The 24,165-nt window shown below is 44.7% G+C and overlaps 1 protein-coding gene across 1 annotated transcript in view; it reads right to left on the bottom strand.

Annotated features, from left to right (window-relative positions):
• Positions 1-2,636: 2,636 nt before the first annotated feature.
• LOC111960762 (ephrin type-A receptor 4) overlaps positions 2,637-24,165 on the bottom strand; it is a 64,721-nt gene continuing 43,192 nt past the window's right edge. Inside the window, 14 exon segments of the mRNA XM_070436989.1 lie at positions 2,637-4,137; positions 8,017-9,117; positions 9,299-9,457; positions 11,224-11,417; positions 11,646-11,795; positions 11,931-12,140; positions 12,350-12,407; positions 18,529-18,718; positions 19,282-19,395; positions 19,834-19,892; positions 21,150-21,171; positions 21,174-21,260; positions 22,261-22,420; positions 22,581-22,809. Coding sequence (XP_070293090.1) covers positions 9,003-9,117; positions 9,299-9,457; positions 11,224-11,417; positions 11,646-11,795; positions 11,931-12,140; positions 12,350-12,407; positions 18,529-18,718; positions 19,282-19,395; positions 19,834-19,892; positions 21,150-21,171; positions 21,174-21,260; positions 22,261-22,420; positions 22,581-22,809 — 1,747 coding nt within the window. The 3' untranslated portion in view covers positions 2,637-4,137; positions 8,017-9,002.

Raw genomic sequence — 24,165 nt, 5'->3', positions numbered from 1 at the left:
CCCTCCCTCCAACCTCCTCCCTCCCTTCCCTCCCTCCCTCCCCTCCCCTCCTCCCCTTCCCTCCCCTCCTCCTTCCTCCCTCTTCCTCCCCTCCCCTTTCCTCCCCTCCTCCCTCCCCTCCCCCTCCTCCTTTCCTCCTCTTCCCTCCCCTCCCTCCTCCCTCCCTCCCTCCTCCCTCCTCCCTCCCCTCTCCCTCCCCTCCCCCCTCCCTCCCTTCCCCTCCCCTCCCTCCTCCCTCCCGCCTCCCCCCTCCCTCCTTCCTTTCCTCCCGCTCTTCCTCTCCCTCCTCCTTTCCCTCCCTCTCCTCCCCTTCCCCTCCTCCTCCTTTCCCTCCCTCCCTCCCTCCCTCCCTCCCTCCTTTCCTCCCTCTCTTCCCTCCCCTCCTCCTTTCCTCCCTCTCCTCCCCTCCCCTCCCCTCCTCCTTTCCTCCCTCTCTTCCCTCCTCCTTTCTCCTCCCTCTCTTCCCTCCTTCCTTCCTCCCTGAATAGCACTATTTCACCCTTCTTCATAATAGCACTGTTTAATAGACTGCTTTGTTAAACAGAAAAACACTTCCCTCTCCTGTTGGTCCAGAGATTAGAGTTGAAGCGTTTGGGTTATGGATTATGACATTGTGGGGACCTAAATGAAGGACCTCCTAAACTCTAGAGTCCCTACACAGCAGATGTGGTTAATGGCGATGTCAATGTGAAGAGGTGGTGTACTATTGTGTACTATTGTTCATGCTGGCAAAGTCTGTCTTTCAAATCTTCAAGTTGAGTAACATCACAAAAGGTTCCAATCTAACCCTTGGCTCTGACAGTAAGGGTTTGGAGGGTCAAGCCAGTTTGAGAAGCTAGCACTTCATCTGAAGGTTGGAAAAGCGGGGTTGGTAGGGCTGGGAACGTTGAATCTCAAGCCTTCACCCTACTTTCAGTCTGTGTTTGAATGACAACATAAGTCGGTCCAAGTGATTTCAATATGAAGTTACATCTGAAACGTGAACTTCAGACCATTTCCACAAACAAAATAGTCAAACATCTGAACAAGATGTTATAGGAAAATGCCAGAAAACTTTTAATTTCTTTTCATGAAAATAAATATGGTATAATATTTCACATTATGCTACATTGCTCCACATTAATGCCAGATATATTATAACAATGGCGTAAACATTGGCATGTCTTATTCTGCCATCTGTAGTTTAGCTTCTCCCCAATGAAAGGAATGATGAACACAATCCATCAGACTGTTCTTGGACCTCATTGGGAAGAACTAATGAGGTGAAACCATGTTATTGAGAGGACCATTGGGTTGTGGTTGTCATTTGCTGGTAGCAGTGGTGAGGAGAGAGAGACTGCTTTCCAACTCGTGTCCCAAAACAGTGGTCAATACCTCAGCTTTCAAGATGACTTTGCCATACCCAGCTTATTTTGCAGACTAGAGACCTAGCTTTAGAGACCTAGACCATTAGACTAGAGACCTATTATTTCCAAATGACCGACACCTCTCTTTCTGCCTCTATCTTTTCACTTTCTCTGTGCAGCTCTTTCTCATTTCTGTCTCTCGTTTTATCTCTTTCATCTTCTCCATCTGTCTCTTGCACTGTCAAACCTCTGCTTCTCGTTGTCTCTATTCCTATCTGTCTCAAATCAAAGGTTACTTGTCCAATGCTCTGAACACAACGGGTGGGTGGTGGAGTCTTTACCGTGGAACTCTTGCTAACTAGCTCTTCCCAATGATGCAGAGTTCAAAAAGGATCATACAAATACAAATAGTAACAGTATGACTCTGAAGGTTGTGTCTTTCTGACTTGCTTTTCAAAATGGTCTGGAGTTGAACATTAAAATAGGAATGTTTTGTGGAATTTGCTCTTGTTAAACTTCAATCCAATCATGTGAAATGTTCTGTTGTCTTCTTTCAAAGACCCACCACATGACCCTGCAAGTACACCCACACACGCACACACGTAAACACACACACACACACACAGGCCCGCACAAACACAAAAATACACATACTTACACACACACACACCACGCGTTTCCCCTTCAAAGCCGATAAGCATCTCCTTCTGCAATCGTTCATCCCTAGCTAACATATGCATGCCTTGTTATAGGCCTTCCTCGGGAAACGTGTAAAACACAATTTGGCAGAGAATACGGTACTTCAGCTCCCATTCAAAAAATGGCCTCAGTTCTCCCTCTCCCCATCAAAGCCTCGGACAATAAGTGTTTTATCGCCCCTGGAAATGAGCGCAGGAAACAGATGTTGTTCTGATTAAGCACACCGACCACGTTAAAAAGCTCTCCGACGCCTTGTGGCCCGAGACACAACCTGCAGCTCACAGTCAGATTCATCTGTTCTCATGTGCCGCAGAGGGATCTCACTGCCAACTCACTGGGGGGTGAGGGGGTGAGTGTGTGTGTGTGTGTGTGCCAACGCACTGTGTGTGTTTGTGGTGTGTGTGTGTGTGTGTGTGGTGTGTCTTTGGTGTGTGTGTGTGGGCAGTGTGTGTGTGTGGTGGTGTTGTGTGTGTGTGTGTGTGTGTGTGTGTGAGAGTGTGAGTGTGAGTTTGGAGGTGGGACAGTGTGCAGTGTGCAGTGTGTTGTGTGCTGTGTGTGTGTGTTTATTGTTATAATAAGCAGGAAACAAAGCCAGTTTGATGGTTTCTACTTTAATAAGAATGCACCACATGGCAACCCTTAATTATAGCTATAATTTTACAAACTAGATATAAAAGACCATAAATAATGACATAAGTTACATGTACCTAAAATCCTTGACAAAATAAATCAACTGACCAAAAATAAAATAAAAATATTACAACAACAAAAACAAGATTAAAAGAATGTTAGATCTACATGGCTGGATCATATGGTATCAGAAGGCAGACAATGACAAACCTTAATGTGTGTTTTGTTAGGTTGTTTCATCATTAACTAAATGTAAAAGTATTATACAGTACATTCTGTTTCCCTTTCCTCACACTTCTTGCATATTTCCACATGACAGGTCGTTGACGGATTAAAACCCAACTTCAGCAAAGAGAAGATCATTGAGCTGGGCTGGTATGGAGGCCGGAGGAATCTGTAGTCTGTCAACCATCACATATGATTGGAAAAACATTCAGATAATAATGATTGTATAATTTGTATATTTTTTAAAGTCCTTTGAATGTAACCTGACTGTCATTTGGTGCATATCTGAAAAATCTAAATGAAACGAGACCAATGATATTCCCTTCTTATCACCCTTTTCTGCATCAAGTCCTTGTTGACTACATACATCCCCTGCTCAAAATCCAGAAAGATTTTTCTTCAGCTCGGGGAGTCCCCTCTGCTTTCTAATGAGAGAGCCTATGCCGCTGACTGTCCATCTGTCCTTCTGGGTTTCTGTCAGCACAGGAGGCTATTGTCTATATATTCCACTGGATCCCACTACTAAAGCCATTGCAGTTAAGGGTGTGTTGAAAACATCAAAACTCTTTAAACGCTGTTGCTGAAGAGGATTGACAGAGCAGGAGGAGTGGCACACTTTACATTGTTTTTGTCGACACAAAGCAAGTCATGAAATTCCAAAAACAAATCCGTAAACCCCCTCCACTGTAGAATAAAAACAGACAGCTATTGATATTACTTTGAAGACATCATAGACACTCATACAGACACAAACACACACACACATACACACTCATTCATTCACTCAAAAACACTCACACACTCACTCACTCACTCACACACTCACTCACTCACTCACTCACTCACTCACTCACTCACTCACTCACTCACTCACTCATGCTCGCTGTTACCATACACTCACTTTACATGCAAACCAAAAACACAAAGGAAAATAAACTTAAAAATTCATAAAACAAGTACATCGTCTGCTGGAGCAGGGTCTAGTTTATATTACATTATTTAAATGTTTTTTAAGCATTGCTGAATCATTCATATTGTTTTCGTAAGCTGTTGATGGTGGTCATGGATCGCTAGTCTGTTTGTCCGTTCTGAAAAATGGAGCGACGCCGAACAGCGAACGTGCCAGACATGGAGAGATGAATTTCTCATCATGGAGTTGGAGGAGACTCCAAGGAGAAGAGGAGGAATTCTGGTCATGGAGAGAGGGAGGAATCCTGTTGATGAAAGGCAGCGGCAGCTGGAGGGGAGAGAGGGAGAGAGGGAGAGAGAGGTAGAGAGAGAGAGGAGAGAGAGAAGATGAGAGAGAAGAGAGAGAGAGAGAAGAAGAAGGGAGAGGAGAGGAGAGAGAGAGAGAGAGAGAGAGAGAGAGAGAGAGAGAGAGAGAGAGAGAGAGAGAGAGAGAGAGAGAGAGAGAGAGAGAGAGAGAGAGAGAGAGAGAGAGAGAGAGAGAGAGAGAGAGAGAGAGAGAGAGAGAGAGAGAGAGAGAGAGGAGAGGAGAGAGAGAGAAGAGAGAGAGAAGAGAGAGAAGAGAAGAGAGAGAGGAGAGAGAGAGAGAGGAGAGAGAGAGAGAGAGGGGAGAGGGAGGGAGGGAAGGGGAGAGGAGGGGGAGAGAGAGAGAGAGAGAGAGAGAGAAGAGAGGGAGAGAAAGAGGAGGAGAGAGAGAGAGGGAAGGGAGAGGGAGAGGGAGGGGAGAGGGAGAGGAAGGGGAGAGGAGAGAGAGATCACGTCAGTCATGGTTGTTTTGAATGTTTTCAGTTTGAATACCAGTTTCTGCCTGGCATAGAACTACTCAAATATCCTTGTGATGCCAACAACACATACCAGTTAAAGCATATAGAAAGTTATAGTCATTCAATGCTTAACAAGAACATCAGCCTTCACCAACCGATACAATGACATCAGTGCATTATTGGTTGGCGAAAAACCCAACAATAGAAAATATTTCCTTCATCATGGGAACCGATCCTGAGACATGCCGCTCTGATAGGCTGCAGACCTGGGTTTAAATACTGGTTTAAAATCGTTCAAAATTTTAATCATTTGGTTTAGCCTGCCTGGAATGCCAGATGGGCGGGGTTTGCAGTTTTGCTACTCTTCTATTGGTTCCATTGCACCAGGCAAGCGCAATCAAGCCCAGCAAAAGCATTCAAAATTACTTCAAATACTATTTGAACCCAGGTGTGAGCGGCTGTGGTGTGCTGTCTGCTGACTCAGTCAGTGATTAATCGTCCTCATTCACACGCCAGGCGGTTTAGAGCAGTGACTGATCTGAGAACAGGGCTTATTGATCTACTCTACGGCCCTCAGGTGCCGGGCTGCTGGTTTATTAACACACCACTCAAACAGCTCAGCACTCAATGAGCTCACCACTGCAGGAGTTAGGACAGTACTACAGTATGTACACACTGTAGGGAGAGAGTTAGACAGTACTACAGTATGTATACACTGTAGGGAGAGTAGAATACACAGTATGTACACACTGCAGAGAGAGAGTTAGACAGTACTACAGTATGTACACACTGCAGAGAGAGAGTTAGACAGTACTACAGTATGTACACACTGGCAGAGAGAGAGTTAGACAGTACTACAGCATGACACACTGCAGAGAGAGAGTTAGACAGTACTACAGTATGTACACACTGAAGAGAGAAGTTAGGACAGTACTACAGCATGTACACACTGCCAGAGCGAGAGTACACAGTACTCAGCATGTACACACTGCAGAGACTAGAGTACACAGTACTACAGTATGTACACACTGCAGAGACGGAGAGTTAGACAGTACTACAGCATTGTACACACTATAGGAGAGTTAGACAGTACTACAGTATGTACACACTGTAGGGAGAGTTAGACAGTACTTCAGTATGTATACACTGTAGAGAGAGAGTTACACAGTATGTACACACTGCAGAGAGAGAGTTACACAGTACTACAGCATGTACACACTGTAGGAGAGAGTTAGACAGTACTAACAGTATGTATACCACCTGTAGAGAGAGAGTTAGACAGTACTACAGTATGTACACACTGCAGAGAGAGAGAGTTAGACAGTACTACAGTATGTACACACTACAGAGAGAGAGTTACACAGTACTACAGTATGTACACACTGTAGAGTGGAGAGTTAGACAGTACGACAGTATGTACACACTGCAGAGAGAATTACACGGTACTACAGCATGTACACACTGCAGAGAGAGAGTTACACAGTACTACAGTATGTACACAACTGCAGAGAGAGTTACACAGTACTACAGCATGTACACACTGCAGGAAGAGAGTTTCCACAGTACTACAGTATGTACACACTGCAGAGAGAGAGTTAGACAGTATTACAGTATGTACACACTGCAGAGGGTTAGAAAGTGTAATGGCCAACAGTACTGCAGTATATACAGTGCATTCTGAAAGTATTTGACTTTTTCCACATTTACACACAATACCCCATAACAACAAAGCAAAAACTTTTCTTCTTTTTTTTAACTAATTACAACAAAAATGAAAAACAGAAATATCACATTTACATAAGTATTCAGACCTTTTACTCAGTACTTTGTTGAAGTACTTATGGCAGCGATTACAGCCTCGGATCTTATTGGGTATGACGCTACAAGCTTGGCAGTTGGGAGTTCTCCCATTCTTCTCTGCAGATCCTCTCAAACTCTGTTAAGTTGGATGGGGAGCCTCACTACACAGCTATTCTCAGGTCTCTCCAGAGATGTTCGTTCGGGTTCAAGATCGGGCTCTGGGCTCCGGGCTCTCCACTCAAGGACATTCAGAGACTTGTCCCGAAGACACTCCTGTGTTGTTTTGGCTGTGTGCTTAGTCTCATTGTCCCGTTGGAAGGTGAACCTTCGCCCAGTTCTGAGGTCCTGAGCGCTCTGTAGCAGGTTTTCCATCAAGGACCTCTCTGTACTTTCCCTCGATCCTGATTAGTCTCCCAGTCCCTGCCTCTGAAAAACATCCCCACAGTATGATGCTGCCACCACCGTGCTTCATCGTAGGGATGGTGCCAGGTTTCCTCCAGACGTGACGCTTGGCATTCAGGCAAAATAGTTCAATCTTGGTTTCATCAGACCAGAGGATCTTGTTTCTCACGGTCTGAGAGTCCTTTAAGTGCCTTTTGGCAAACTCCAAGCAGGCTGTCATGTGCCTTTTACTGACCAGTGGCTTTCGTCTGGCCACTCTACAATAGATGCTAGATTGGTGGAGTGCTGCAGAGACGGTTGTCCTTCTGGAAGGTTCTCCCATCTCCACATAGGATCTCTTGGTCACCTCCCTAACCAATGCTGCAGAAATGTTTTGGAACCCTTCCACCAGATCTGTGCCTAGAGACAATCTTGTCTCGGAGCTCTACCGACAATTCCTTCGACCTCATGGCTTGGTTTTTACTCTGACATGCACTATCAACTGTGGGACCTTATATAGACGGGTGTGTGCCTTTTCAAATCATGTCCAATCAATTGAATTGACCACAGGTGGGCTCCAATCAAGTTGTAGAAACATCTCAAGGATGATCAATGGAAACAGGATGCACTTGAGCTCAACTTCATGTCTCATAGCAAAGGGCCTGAATACTGAATAAGTTATTTCTGTTTTTTATTTTGAATACATTTGCAAACATTTCTAAAAACCTGTTTTTGTTTTGTCATTATGAGGTATTGTGATGTCATTATGGGGTATTGTGTGTAGATTGATGAGGACATTTTTGTATTTATTCTAATTTAGAATAAAGCTGTAACGTAACAAAATGTGGAAAAAGTCAAGGGGTCTGAATACTTTCCAAATGCACTGTACATAATGATCCAGGTCAGACCTGAATAATTTCACATACTATAGTGTTTAATAGTTTTTAAAAAATGTGTTTGTTGTGTTAATGCCAACAAAGATATGTCAAATCAATTAAAATCAAATGAAATGTTATTTGTCACATGCTTGGGAAACAACAGGTATAGACTAACAGTGAAATGCTTACTTATGTGCCCTTTCAACAATGCAGAGAGATAAAAAGATAAATAATTGTTAAAAAACAACAACACAAGGAATAAATACACAATGAGTAACGATAACCTGAGTAAAATAACTAAGGGAAGGGTAGTTTATAGATCCTTACCATTGTGATTGATGATTGAATAATGTCCAGCATGTATTCTCTTGTTTATTTTGATGTCGTTGTCATTGTTGTTTTGTTACATATCCATCTCTCCGCAGTAGTGCACAGTCGTGTCCAAATAAACCCCATACTCCTTTGCTCTCAGTACCACATTCAGGAAACAAATACACAGTAAGATTCCAACTGGTCCAAACAGCTGTCCGTCAAAGAACATAGAGCAATAATCAGACCAAGGGGGGCGGGCTGTAATCCAAAAGGGGTGATGAAATATGTTTGAGGAGTTTGAGGAGGGATGAGATGGTGGTTTGGGAGGACAAGGGGTAGGAATGCACCTCTTTAGATTAAAGACATTCTGAGAAAATGTCCAGAGGGCAACAAAACAGCCCAATCTGGGACAAAACAAGACCAGAACAGAGCAAAAACACAGAACCCCCTTCCCCTCCCTCCTCCATCCCTCCCTCAACCTCTCAGATTCAGAACATCAGTGTTTATCTCGAGGTTGGAATCCTTCATTTTGTCTGTTGGTATTCGAACGGATGCAGCTGAGAAAGACAATCGAGGGTATGGCAGCGAGTCACAGAGAACAAGTCATACACAGAACAGAACACAGCTACGGGACAAAAATCTGCTCTGTGGGTATTCCAGAAAATAACTTTCCAGATATATTACTCTTGCCTAGAGGAGCGATCCCCTCTGAATTCCTTCCAGACCGTTGAAGGCACTCCAGTTGGCCTCTCGGAAAAGCTTTCCGTCCATCCCATTCTCAGCGCCGCTCGGACAGAAAAATATCCCGTTCTCAATAGGGCAAGGTCTAATATCTGATAAAAAGTGCATATTTTTCCCACTTTTCTTCTTCTTGTTCTTTTCTTCTTCTTTTAAATCCAATTTAAAGTGCATGGAAGAGGTAAACAATTTGATTGTTCATTTGTCTTTTGATATTTAATTTGTATTATCCGTTAGAAATTAAGTTGTTTCCTTCTCGTTGATCAGACCGGAACCATTCTGCCTTGCATCTGTTGCATTTGGGAGAGCATTCCCTGGACGCTGGTCAGGATCTTATTCTGGTGTGCAGCTGAGGAGATTCCAATTCGGCCCATGTCCCTGTTTAACAAGAGGGGGAAAGAAAACATTAGGAACCAAGACAAACTATGACAGCTTCTTGATTCATGTGACAGATTTAACATCCTCTCTAGGTGTCAACCCAGCCTAATATAAATCAGTAAAAAAGTCAGACAGGTCTCTGCTGGATGCATAAATGCTGAGTAAACCAAGCTTAACTCACTCCTGTGTCATATGAACCACAGTCTCTGGGCTGGTGTATCCTGCTGCGGTGAAGTTGTCGCTGTATCTCTCCATGCCGATGGCCTGCAGCCAGTCCTCCACAGAGCCCAGGGCCGAGGCCACCTCCGGGCTGACCGGCTCCAGGAGGGTGGTGCTGGGCCTGGGGGGGGAGGGGGTGGAGGGGGAGAGGGTCAGTCTACATCCAGACAACTTGCACTATATTAAAGCAACGGTACTTACAACTTTCAGTTGTCTAACCCACCTAAATCTTTAGTGAGTTTTCTTTTGACCCACCAAATAAAAAAAATAAAAAAAAATTATAAGTACAATCTTTACCCATTGACCGAAATGAATAAGCCTCAACCCACTAACTGTGTGTCGAGCTTCCTAAGCCAACATTTTGAGAAACTGTTGTCATACAACTTGGCAGTGAGAAACTGATGGATTAGAATGGCACTGCTCTTGTTTCTTATATCACCTGTCACTCAGACATAACTACAACACTAGAACAACCAATTAAATCAGGACCAGAGGAGGAGAGAGAAACACGGTGCCCTCTGGCCTTATGGTTAGTGAGGTTTTTCATCATCTGACGTTAGCCTATCACAGGGCCAGGCACATGAGAATCTACAGTCAACCCTGAGACTTTGAAAAAGGAACTGTAATTCTTCAGCATCTCTTCTTTCTGTCTGTCTCTTTCCCCCTCTCTCTCTCACACACATATATTTTTTTCTGATGGAACCAGCAAGTTAGTCAAACTAAGCGCTAGCATGCGTCCCATCTCTATTTGTCCTCCAAGACAGAAGCCAAGTGAAACACAGTTCCTCCCTTGTGTCACCGACACGGTTAGTTAATCGTTATTTAAAGAGAAAACATTAACAACACACACTGTGGCTTTAACCTCCCACTGCTTCTCCTCTAGCCTGCAGTATTTCATCATGACTCGGTCCTTCTTTCAGGCACTCCACAACACCTTTTCCATCCCTTCATCTCCTCCTTCCTTAGCTTCACAACGATGTCTGCCATCAAATATTTACCCAGGGCCGGTGCGACCGAGGTGAGGGACTGAGCACACTCACTACGGTCCCGCTCCACTGCCGAGGTGAGGGACTGAGCACACTCACTACGGTCCCGCTCCACTGCCGAGGTGAGGGACTGAGCACACTCACTACGGTCCCGCTCCACTGCCGAGGTGAGGACTGAGCACACTCACTACGGTCCCGCTCCACTGCCGAGGTGAGGGACTGAGCACACTCACTACGTCCCGCTCCACTGCTCCCCTCCTCCATAATTTAACAGGTGTTGGCTGAAAGGCTTGGGCTGCTGGGTTCAATCGCCACTTTGGTCTGGCTGGGGGGCTGGGGACTGTTGGGGGGGTCAGGGTAGGGTGGGGGCGGGGGGCTCTGGGGTAGTACACAAGCCCCTTACTTCGATGCGAAATTCGTTGTGAAATACTGTGGTGCTTTGGGCATCTTTCTCCATCTCTACCACCCTGAGCAATGGATTGAGACGTTACTAGGGCCCCCAAGACCTCACCCTTGTTCCTTACCCCCCCTGTAAAATCTGTTCACGGGATTCAGTTCCACTAATTATTCCTCTAGGACTCTCTCTCCCATTCTCCCCCTCTTTCACCCTCTCTCTCTCTCCCTCTATCCCTGGGTTAAAGAAGAACATTTCCTCCCTCCCCGACTAGCTCTGGGTCTGTAAAAATACGCAGTTCCACCTAGGAGTAACGACTCCTACTTAAAGGGGGCTTGTTATAACATACTGCTAGCTACCATTGTAATTCTCAACTCTATTAGAACACATATCTTATTTTACAAGGTGTACCATTCAGTTAATGTTGTATGGAAGTACAGTATATAAAACAGTACTGATTACACACATTACAATAATAGTGAATAAACTAAGAAATCTCTGTCTCACCGTGTGGTCTCTCCTCCAGTCCTCTTCAGGCTGTTGGGGTTCCGGATCAGTTTGTCCAGCATGTTGACGATCTGGCCAAACTTGGGCCTGTCGCCCCTCTCCCTCTGCCAGCAGTCCAGCATCAGCTGGTGCAGTGCCACGGGGCAGTCCATGGGCGGGGGAAGCCTGTACCCCTCATCTATGGCCTTGATCACCTGTGGGGAGAGAGGGCAGAGGTTAGAGGTTAGGGTTGATGGTAGACTGTGAGATAGATTACTCAGCCATCCTAATTACACTATAACAATGATGTTATTATAATTGAATAATAGGAAGTAATCATGAAAATTGTACAGCTGTAATTACATAGATAATATTTCTATAATGACATAACATCCTTATTATTTGACGTTTTAAACCTGAATGTGTTCTTACTGTAGACTTACATCCTGGTTACTCATGTCCCAATATGGGCGCTCCCCATATGACATCACTTCCCACATTACGATGCCGTAGCTCCACACGTCGCTGGCCGAGGTGAACTTCCTGTAGGCAATGGCCTCTGGGGCTGTCCAGCGAATGGGGATCTTCCCTCCCTGTGATTGACAGGTAACAGGCTGTTAGTATCGCTCACACTGTACCAACTACGTAGGTACATACAAGCATGAAAACGCTGAAATGTATTAACACTACAGCCACACACAAACTTGTGCACACACACACACTTTTACCCTGGTGGTGTATGCAGCCTCGGGGTCGTCCTCCAGTACTCGTGACATGCCGAAGTCAGACACCTTACACACTAGGTTGCTGTTGACCAGGATGTTGCGTGCGGCCAGGTCTCTGTGGACATAGCTCATATCAGAAAGGTACTTCATGCCCGACGCGATGCCACGCAAGATGCCTACCAGCTGGATCACTGTGAAACGCCCGTCATTCTTCTAGAGAAGCAAACAAAGAAATCAATGCATGTTAGGTAATGTTTGTATGCAGTGGCAGGATGGGATGATGCTAATCTTTATGACGTTGCTTGGCTGACATTCATTAAGAGGATAACGGCTGTAATAGTCACACCTAGAGTTCTGAACATTTGAAAGCAGACACATACCACACATAAAGTTGGGTACACAGACTGCATTGCATGACTTACCCTCAGAAATGCATCCAGAGAACCATTCTCCATGTACTCTGTGATAATCATCACTGGTACCTAAGAAAAGAGAAGGAGGGAGGAGGGAGGGAGGGAGGGAGGGAGGGAGGGAGGGAGGGAGGAGGGGGAGGAGGGGAGAGGGGAGGGAGGGAGGGAGGGAGGGAGGGAGGGAGGAGGAGGGAAGGGAGGGAGGAGGAGGGGAGGAGAGGAGGAAATGAAAGGCAGATGATTATGGAGTAACAATGCACATCACTGCCAAAGCAGCAGGAGAGCAGTGCTTCTCAGGGTGTGTGTGCGTGTGGTGTGTGTGTTGTGTGGTGTGTAGTATGGTGTGTGGTGTGTGTCGTGGTGTGTTTGGGAGGGGGTACACATTCGTCTCAGAGAGAAGAAACCGCTCAGGGATTTCACCATGAGTCAATGGTGACTTAAAAACAGTTACAGAGTTTAATGGCTGTTAATGGTAGTTACTCCACAATACTAACCTAATTGACAGAGTGAAATGAAGGAGGCCTGTACAGAATAAAAACATTCCAAAACATGCATCCTGTTTGCAAACAAGGAACTAAAGTAATACTGCAACAAGACACTAAAGTAATACTACAACAAGACACTAAAGTAATACTGCAACAAGGCACTAAAGTAATACTGCAACAAGGCATCAAGTAATACTGCAACAAGACACTAAAGTAATACTGCCAACAAGGCACTAAAGTAATACTGCAACAAGGCACTAAAGTAATACTGCACAAGGCACTAAAGTAATACTGCAACAAGACACTAAGTAATACTGCAACAAGCACTAAAGTAATACTGCGACAAGGCACTAAAAACTGCCAAACCTAAAGTAATACTGCGACAAGACACTAAAAGCAATACTGTGACAAGACACTAAAGTAATACTGCAACAAGACACTAAAGTAATACTGCAACAAGACACTAAAGTAAACTGCAACAAGAACACTAAGTAATACTGCAACAAGACACTAAAGTAATACTGCAACAAGAACTAACAGTAAATACTGCAACAAACACTAAAGTAATACTGCAACAAGACACTAAAGTAATACTGCAACAAGGCACTAAAGTAATACTGCAAACAGACACTAAAGTAATACTGCAACAAGGCACTAAAGTATACTGCAACAAGCACTAAAGTAATACTGCAACAAGACACTAAAGTAATACTGCAACAAGACACTAAAGTAATACCAACAAGCACTAAAGTAATACTGCAACAAGACACTAAATTAATACTGCAACAAGGCACTAAAGTAATACTGCAACAAGACACTAAGTAATACTGCAACAAGCACTAAAGTAATACTGCAACAAGACACTAAAGTAATACTGCAACAAGACATAAAGTAATACTGCAACAAGACACTAAAGATAATCTGCAACAAGGCACTAAAGTATACTGCAACAAGCACTAAAGTAAATGCGACAAGACACTAAAGTAATACTGCGACAAGACACTAAAGTAATACTGCGACAAGCACTAAAGTAATACTGCGACAAGGCACTAAAGTAATACTGCGACAAGACACTAAAGTAATACTGCGACAAGACACTAAAGTAATACTGCGACAAGCCACAAAGTAATACTGCGACAAGACACTAAAGTAATACTGCGAAAAGACACTAAAGTAATACTGCGACAAACACTAAAGTAATACTGCAACAAGACACTAAAATAATACTTCAACAAGGCAACTAAAGTAAACTGCAACAAGAACTAAAGTAATACTGCAACAAGACACTAAAGTAATACTGCAACAAGACACTAAGTAATACTGCAACAAGACACTAAAGTAATACTGCAACAAGACACTAAAGTAATACTGCAACAAGGCACTAGTAAGTACTGCAACAAGGCACTAAAGTAATACTGCAACAAGACACTAAAGTAATACTGCAACAAGGCACTAAAGTAATACTGCAACAAGGCCCTAAAGTAATACTGCAACAAGACACTAAAGTAATACCGAAAAAAACTGTGGCAAAGCATTTACATTTTGGTCCTGAATACAAAGTGTTTGGAGCAAATCCAATATAACACATTACTGAGTACCACTTTCCATATTTTCAAGCATAGTGGTGGCTGCATCATGTTATGGTTATACATGTAATTGTTGAGGACTGGAGAGGTTTTAAGGATTAAAAAAGAAACAGAATGGATCTAAGCACAGGCAAAATCTTAGAGGAAAACCTGAATCAGTCTGCTGAATCAGTCTGCCGACACTAGGAGATTATTTCACCTTTCAGCAGGACAATGGCCTAAAACACATGGCCAAATCTACACTGGAGTTGCTTACCAAGAAAACAGTGAATGTTCCTGAGTGGCCGAGTCACAGTGTTGACTTAAATCTACTTGAAAATCTATGGTAAGACCTGAAAAGGGTTGTGCAGCAATGATCAACAATCAATTTGACCGAGTTTGAAGAATTTATAAAGAAATGTTGCACAATCCAGGTGTGGAAAGCTTTTAGAGACTTACCCAAAAACACTCACAGCTGTAATCTCTGCCAAAGGTGCTTCTACAAATAATTGACTCAGGGGTGTGAGGGGTCTAAACCTGAAGTTCTCCAACTCTGCATTTGACTGGTCCGATTGTCAAGAGGCTGTCAGCAACGGCTCTGTGCGACATGTGATTGGCGCTCCATGACTTACAGGACTTCAGCAGCACCACAAAGAGGATGTGGAGTTCAACTTGAGAAGGGAGCCTCTTTGTCACCCATCTTTGTTCTGTTTTGTTCTCCCCTGCTGCCCCTGGGCTGTCGCTGATTGACAGCTCGCCAAACAAGTCCGAGAAGCGTCTGACCTATGACCCTCAGCTCGCCCCTTCTCAGCCCTGCCCTCTTCCTCCCAGCCTATTTGCATGCTAATGTCTTGTTTACTGAATACGTCCCGTCGCCTTTGGTAATGAACTCTGGGCAGGGGCCTCGCCAATAGGCCAATTGTCACCTGTCCAAAACAATGGCTAGGGATGGTAGAGGACAAGTATAAGAGAATGTTTGGATAACAATGAGGTAACGTTAGGGGAGCGTTATTATAGAGAGCTGACGCTGGTGGGAGAACACAAAGAGGCCTGCTACTAACCCTCACTGGAGCGTTCTTTCTTTCCTACTTTTATAAAAGGATTCTTTCTAATTTAGCAGTGCTTACATTATGTATATGTGGGAATTTAAATGCGTCAGTTCCTAAAGGAAAGCTGGGAAGGCGCAAAGTGTTAACAACTCACGATGGACGGTTGTGAATTATGTCAGACTGACGCTAAGAAAAAATCAATTAATGGCTAAGATGACAGGCTATACTGGCTCAGCTCTGAGTCTCTGATTTTAGCCTATTTATGTATTTAGTGCATATTTAGACTTTATCAATAATTAATAAGACTTAATTGGCCTCTTGGACATGCAGTGCTGCCGTACTGAGGCGAGATGGAAGTCCCTTTTAACTAGATTGGAATAGGGAGGGGAATTCAAATAATGGATTCTTAATAGATTCCACCGACACACTCAAGTGTGAAGGACTAATTGCTGAGAAACGGGCGTCAAGCTTTTTGTCATTACAAAGACGGGAGGAAGGGGAGAGGGAAGGAGAGGGAAATTGGATGCAGTCCTCCTTGCTTAAACTTTCTCTCTTTTTAAGTCTGTTTCCAGTCTCGTATCTCATTTACTCGTTCTCTTCATCTTCTCTGTGTCTGTTTGTCTTTCAGCCTCCCCTATGCTTTCTCAATCGTTCTACTCATGGTCACGACAAGATGTTTAGGGTTGGGGGTGTGAATTTTTTGTGTCTGCTGATGCGTATTTTGCGTCACTCCGCTCATACAGAGTTGTAAAGACCTAGTGCACTATAATGTGGTGGGGGGGGGAAATTATTCCCAAAACTTTTTTTTTTTTTTTTTTTTTGTGATTTATCAGGGGGTGCTGCAACACCCTCAGCAACCCTACTTCCCACAGCTGGTTCTAACCCCCACAATACCCCTCTCCTGCGCTCTCCTTCGCTCTCCTCTCTCCTAATCTCACATGTGTTATCCTCCTCTATATCTCATCCTTTCTCTTCTGCTCATCTCCTATATCCTTCCTTTATCTCTGATTCCCTTCTTTCCTCCCTATCCCTGCCTCTCTCTTTATCCCACTTCCTCCACCCCTCTCTTCTCAATTCAATTAAATTCTGTCTCTCCGTTGAGAGGTCTGATGTGTGATAAGTGATCAGGCCTGTGGTGTGTATGGTTGTGTCATGTCAGGCTGTGGCTGTGCAGACTGAATGGCTGACTGTGATTGGTCTTATCTCCTAGAGAGGAGGACAGATGGGGCAGTCTGTCCATCTAACCAGCCAACAGCCAAGATAACTGGGACTCTGAGGTAACACTCACACACACATGTACCTAATCAAAGGTGAACAGACACACATTCATAGTAAAAGGCAATAAATAAAACGCTAAACCAGTATGACATCAATACAAACTCTCACGCTCAAACACACATGCACACAATGCACTACGAATTGAACACACAACTAGTTTCCCAAACGCACAACCCCCTCCCCCAACATACACTCTAAACAACAGCGTCTGGTGTGGTGGCAGTACAGGGTCTGTCCTACAGATAGGATATCACTCTCTAACCCCAAACCCATTAACAGCTGACACCATGATTAATGAGCTAGCTACAGCGCAGGACACATTAACAGTTGACACGCAGAGGCAGATGAGTAATCGCACCTATACTACAGCGCAGGACACATTAACACTGACACCATGATTAATGAGCTAGCTACAGCGCAGGACACATTAACAGCTGACACCATGATTAATGAGCTAGCTACAGCGCAGGACACATTACAGCTGACACACATGATTAATGAGCTAGCTACAGCGCAGGACACAAACAGCTGACACCATGATTAATGAGCTAGCTAACAGCAGGACACATGAACAGCTGACACCATGATAATAGAGCTAGCTACAGCGCAGGACACATGAACAGCTGACACCATGATTAATGAGCTAGCTACAGCGCAGGACACATGAACAGCTGAACCCATGATTAATGAGCTAGCTACAGCGCAGGACACATTACAGCTGACACCATGATTAATGAGCTAGCTCAAGCGCAGGACACATTAACAGCTGACACCATGATTAATGAGCTAGCTACAGCGCGGACACATTACAGCTGACACCATGATTAATGAGCTAGCAGAAGCGCAGGACACATTACAGCTGACACCTGATTAATGAGCTAGCTACAGCGCAGGACACATTAAGCTGACACCATGATTAATGAGCTAGCTACAGCGCAGGACACATAACAGCTGACACCATGATTAATGAGCTAGCTACAGCGCAGGACACATTAACAGCTGACACCATGATTAATGAGCTAGCTACAGAGCGCAGGACACATGAACAGCTGACACATCGAATGATTAATGAGCTAGCTACAGCGCAGGACACATTACACACTGACACCATGATTAATGAGCTAGCTACAGCGCAGGAACAAACAGCTGACACCATGATTAATGAGCTAGCTACAGCGCAGGACACATGAACAGCTGACACCATGATTAATGAGCTAGCTAACAGCGCAGGACACATGAAACAGCTGCAACATGATTAATGAGCTAGCTACAGCGCAGGACACATGAACACTGACACCATGAATGAATTAATGAGCTAGCTACAGCGGAGCGACACATTTACTAGCTACACCCTAGCTACAGCGCAGGACACATGAACCCTGTAGCCGACCTGGACCAGACCTGTTCCATCTGGACTCCAACCACCTGGGGATTCCCAGGATGGGCTCCGTGTCCGGACCCACACCACTCCTCGCCCCTATCCAAGGCCCTCTGGGTAACCGGGCTGGGATGTGAACCGACCCCCCCCTTCCGCCCTTGCTATCTCCAAACTCACCCACAACCACAGACGTGGTTTGTAATGATTTACAGTCTTTATCGGAGCTTGTCCCTTTCAGGATTATTTAGTCACCTCATAGTTTATGTTTTCCATAGGTGAAATATAGAGTATATGATTAGTTCTCTATATTATAAGCTCCACAATACTTTGATTTACTCATATGTATTTAGATTTACTCATATTTATTTAAATGATGCATTTTAAATAATTTTTAATTATTGTAATTTAGCTAAATACTCTCCAATCAGGAGTCTACTTACACTTGGTGACCACTCCCTCCAGGTGAATGATGTTTGGATGGTCAAATTGGCCCATGATGCTGGCCTCAGACAGGAAGTCCCGCCTCTGCTTGTCTGTGTATCCCGCCTTCAGGGTCTTAATGGCCACACAGATCTCCCTCTTTCCTGGCATCTTCAGACGACCACTGCACACCTCCCCAAACTCACCTGGAAGACACACATACACACACCTTATTATAAAACACACACACACACACACCTTATTATAAAACACACACACCTTATTATAAAACGCACACACACCTTATTATAAAACGCACACACACCGTATTATAAAACGCACACACACCTTGTCAAACTCACAGGAAAATACATACCATACATTTTCACATTTTCAACATGGTGAACAAAAGACCTAATAACAGGTACCACACACTTATTTTTAGTGGAGGGAGAGAAGGGAACAGATGGTGGTGGGAAAGGGGGCTGTACTTTAATCATTGATCGACCCCCTCTGATCCCCAATCCCTCCTTCTCAGTTGAGCAGAAAGAGAACAAGAGAGAGGGAAATGGCTATTGATTATTTTCTATTATTGGTCACCAGCTAACTTTTTGCACTGGCAGGCAGGGGAAAACAGGAACATTATATTTCCCCTCCCAAATCATTGTTTTCTCTATTGACCCAATGAGTCTGGCCAAATATTACCAGTCTGACACAACGGTCATGTTGACATAGTAAAAGTATGGCCAATAATAAGTCTAGTCCATACCGATGCCAATGACTTTCTCAATCTTGATACAGGAAGCGTCGATCTCCTTGGCAAACTCTCGGACAGCCTGGTTGGGGTCCTCGTAGGTGAAGGGGTCTATGTATATCCTCACTCCTGAGAGAGAGGAGGAAAGGAGGGAAAAGGGACGTTTAATGCATTCTGACCAGCAGAGCTCCATCTGTTCTTCATTTTCCCCATGCTGTGGGCTATACTGCCTTCCTCTCTTCTCCTTTATCCTTTAATTCCTCAACTTCTACATTAAAACATCCAATGTCTCTGTTAGATTGGTGTAATAACTCTTTAAAAAAATTATATGAATCTATTTATCTTCTCAATAGGTTCTCACTGGAAAACACTGCTATAAATATTATATGGCATTACTTTTGGAATATACATTTCATACACACTTTTTACAAACATACTTTTTTATTACTCTATTAACCAATTTAATACTTTTTTCAGCGGCTCTTTTGGCAACGATTAAATAATGAATGGTGCTGCTCATCAGTGAACGTTGATACCAGCGTAGGATGAGTACAGTGAGTGGTCTACCTTGGTGTAGGTGTTTCTCTTCATCAGCATCCTGCTTGGCCTTACTGTACTTACTCCTTCTGGGGAGAAAAACAACATGGCCGACGTGGTTAGCTAGGTTCAGCAGCACGGAGCAAGGTCCATGTGTTATTATTGATGTGTCTGGCGTTTAAAGGCCACAAGATGTGCAGACAATGTTCGGACTAAACTGACTTTAAACATGACAATGTGCCTTCTGTCTTTTAATGACTGGTCTAAACACTCTGTGAATGCCACGCTGAGGCTACTTTACCACCCACTCCTCCCCCACACAGTGCGTAAGACACAATGACAGGACAGTTACGTCTATGTATATATGAATCCCAAAGAGGCCACCTGCTTTGGCTGGAGAGAGCCGCAATCACACACCACACAGTGCCGCAAACACCCACAAAACATCCGCCTTCTCCATCGCCCAACAACACTCTTCTTTCCCCCATACATATAGAAGTGCGCAATCACACAGTGAGCGCACACCTACAACACAGTGCCATGTAAAAGACAGAGCGTGTGGTTAAAGCTGGAAGAGAGAGACCCCATCTGCAAATGTAATCCACATCCTGTGTGTCACATGCTGTGTTTCTGCTCTACTGCTCACGCTGTTACCACCCTCTGATTGGGTCACTGCAAATCCACCTGCCTTGTCTCTCTTCTTCTTCTGCTCGTCTTCGTCTGTTTCTTTCTTCTGTCCTGTCTGTCTCTCGTCTCTGTCTCTTCTCACTTTCTCTTCTCTCTCTCGGCTTTCTGTCCCTTCTGTGTTCTTCTTTTTCTATCTCCCCTCTACCTCTCTTCCACTGCCCCTTCTTTCTCCTCTCCCGCTCTCATCTCTCTCCACAGGTCACAGACTAACTAAAACACCTCATCGTATTACAGCCACAGCAGAGATTAAGAGGGATAGAGTGGAGGAGAGAAGGGGAGAGAGAGGAAAGAGACGATGGGGAGTGCGTGGAGAAGAGGAGCGAGGGTCGCTGATTACATCTCATCTTAGCTGTCACACGCAAATCCAGGGAGAACACATCCTCAACATGGGCTGCTTGGTGTGTGTGTGTGTGTGTGTGTGTGTGGTGTGTGTGTGTGTGTGTGTGTGTGTGTGTGTGTGTGTGTGGTGGTGTGCGTGTGTGTGTGTGTGTGTGGTTGGGTGGTGGGGTTGTGCTTGTGCGCACTTATCCTCGAACTGTGACAGCATTTTTTCGAGCTACTATGCCTGCTCAACAGACATTCCACAAGGCAAGACTGGGAGTAAAGAAAACAGAGAGGGAGAGAGGAAAGGAGGGGAGGCTGGGGGATGAGTGTCTCACCTCCTGCGAATGACGAAGGCACGATGAGTATGAGGAGGAGAACAACACTGCCCACCACAGAACCTAGCAAACACTGTGGAGTTAGTCCCACTCCGATGATAGAGCTGGACACTGCAATATGAGAGGAAGAGCGGGAGGACAGAGAAGAAAGAACAGGAGAGGAGAGAGATGGAATTAACAAAATATATATAGAGAGTGCAGGAGACAGGTAGAGAGAGAAGAGAGAGAGGAGAGAGACGAGAGAGAAGAGAGAGAGAGGAGAGAGAGAGAGGAGAGAGAGAGAGAGAAAGGAAAGAGAGAGAGAGAGAAGAGAAGAGCAGAGAGAGAGAGAGAGAGAGAGAGAGAGAGAGAGGAGAAAATAAAAAAGGAGAGGCAGTGAGAGGAAAAGAGAAAAAAAATGAGCAGTTTGAGCAGAGAGAAAAAGAGAGAGAGAAAATGAGAGGTAAAAAGGAGAAGAGACGAGAAAAGAGAGGTTAGAGAAGAAAGAGAGAGAAAAAGGAGAAGGTAGCAGAAAAGAAGTGGGCTGGACAGACGACAAGCCAAAGTCAATGTCATTCAGCTGAATCAGGTCCCAGAGAGTAAAACCTACAGTAAGTGTTTCTATTTGCCATCGCTTCCATTGACCTCCTCTTCCCTTCCTCTCTCCCTCCGTGTGTGCCCGAGTTATTAGTCCTTCTCCCTATCCTCCATTTTATGAGTCCCCATAAGTATTGTGTTTCTCAGAGGCCATTGAGACACAAGGCGTACCATTCCACAAGCAAAGAGCTTGTGGCTTCCAGTGTGTCATTACCATTATGCCACTATCCCATCTGCATCACAAAGGAGACACCTGTGTCTAAGAGACAGAACAGACGTCCCTCCTGCCCACCATGACAGGGGCCAAATCAGTTTGAGTTTGATGTTTGTTAAATGTTTGGGATTTTTTAGGTGTTATTCAGATGTACTTAAACAGGCGATATCAGTGTTGACAATTATGTCTATCTCATTCATGTTCCGACATCTTAGAAGCTGTGAGAAAGATGTAAGTGGGTAGCTAGTGTCACTTCCTCTGTGTCACTGTGACATCATCACAGTGATTTGTGCGATGCTGTCAAGTCAGTGCTCCACTCACCAGAGTTGGTCATGAACTCGAAGGGAGCGCTGAACTCTCCGTAGCCGGCGGCGGTGCGAGCGCGCACGTGGAACACGTAGGAAGTCAGAGGGGTCAGGCCTTTGATGTCAGTGTTCCTAGATGACGTCTTGATGATGCGATAACTCCTCTCATTCTGGTCCTGAAGGACAGAGAGAATAGAGTTACGGTGGTTTTCCTGGCATGTCACAGGTTCTTACTTCAGCTTCACCTTTTCACTGTTAATAAAAATTGAGAATTCTCAACCTGTCAGGTTCAGGAAAAAAGCTGCATTTCCCATAGAACTGCATTTCCCACCTCACCTTCTCGTAGTATTTGACTTCGTACTCCAATATGACCCCGTTGGCTTTCTCAGGTTGCTGCCAGGCCAGGGAGATGGTGTGTCTGGTGATGTCCTTGGCCTGGATCGAGTTGACGGGAGACGGGGCTAGGGCCAAAAGAATAGAAAAAAAGAGAGAGATTTTAGCATTGACCTTTCCTGTTGTTTTGACCATCTGATCCACTATGTCTGCTTCTTTCCTGTTGCTCTTTCTGAGAAAGTCAAACACCAAACCATGAGGCAATCAACTCTGTCTGTCAGCTTGGCTCCCAGTCAAAGGCACTGTATGGATAAATGACTAAGGATACAGCGTTACAGCTAAGGAGTCCAATAGTGAAGTGCTACTGCTAAGTCAAACAGCTAAACAACCCAATGGCTTCTCCACACAGCAGATGCTCCAAGCTAAGCTATCTCACTTCCTGTCCCACCAATTCTTCGGTCACTCTGGGACACCACTACATTGATATGACATCTCCCCTGCTGTTGCCCTGTTTTATTTACCTTGGCAAGACAGTTAAGAACAAATTCTTATTTTCAATGACGGCCTAGGAACTGCCTTGTTCAGGGGCAGAACAACAGATTTTTAGCTTGTCAGCTCGGGGACTCATTCTTGCAACCTTTCGGTTACTAGTCCAACGCTCTAACCACTAGGCCACCTGCCGCCCGTCTTCAATGGAGCCAATCAATAGTTTTTTATTAAACGTAGACAGAGATCATTATCTAAAGCCCATTCTACAGCAGCCCATCATGAGACAGTATTTCAACCAGCTGCTCTTTGTCTGTGTTACCGCTTCAACATGTGAAGGTTAAAACACAGATAACAGCTCACACACACTCCCTCGCCACTCGCTCCAAAATTCAAACCTCTTTTTCAGAGACTGACAACACACAAATTGGGTCAGAGTCAGGCACAGACGACACTACAAAGACACATCATCCATATGGATATCATTGTCTGTAAAAAACATCCACTTACTGATAGAAAAGGACTGACAAATGCAGAAGCGGAGGCTACAAAACACCACCACACGCTCAAGGACAGAGAAATACAATTATAGACAGAGGATCACACAGATAAACAGACAGGTAGCACCAACCAAGCGCGTGTTAGAGAGGGATTGATTAGTTCGAACTTAGGCCTGGATCCTAAGCAATCACCGATGGGTTTGGTTTCAGTGGTGGGGTCGGTGGGGATTGGAGGGGGGCGATGGGTCTTAGGACGTGGAAAGAGGGGTTAAGACAGCTCTGGCGCTGATTAGCGTGTAAATAGGGAATTCTTTTCCCTGGTTTTTTGTTCGTCATCCTGCCGAGTGGCTCTAATCAATCTAGTAACCTCGTGCAGTGTTTTGCTGCCTGGCCCTCATAAAGTGTCTGGCGTCTCTGTATAAAACAACTTCTAGAATCGCGTGTCCATTTGCAACCCTCAGCAGGTCATTTATCTACTGGACGGACGCTGGCAGCCAGGACCATTTGAAGGCCCCCGGGGGTGGCCAGGGACATCTTCCAACCAGCAAGAAACAAAGGGTCACCGGCTGCCTCATTCCCCACTTAGGTAATCCAGACATCTT

Source organism: Salvelinus sp. IW2-2015, linkage group LG4p (assembly GCF_002910315.2).
Source record: "Salvelinus sp. IW2-2015 linkage group LG4p, ASM291031v2, whole genome shotgun sequence".
Classification (NCBI taxonomy): domain Eukaryota; kingdom Metazoa; phylum Chordata; class Actinopteri; order Salmoniformes; family Salmonidae; genus Salvelinus; species Salvelinus sp. IW2-2015.
Note: the sequence above shows the minus strand (reverse complement) of the source record. Positions and strands in the feature narration are given on the sequence as shown.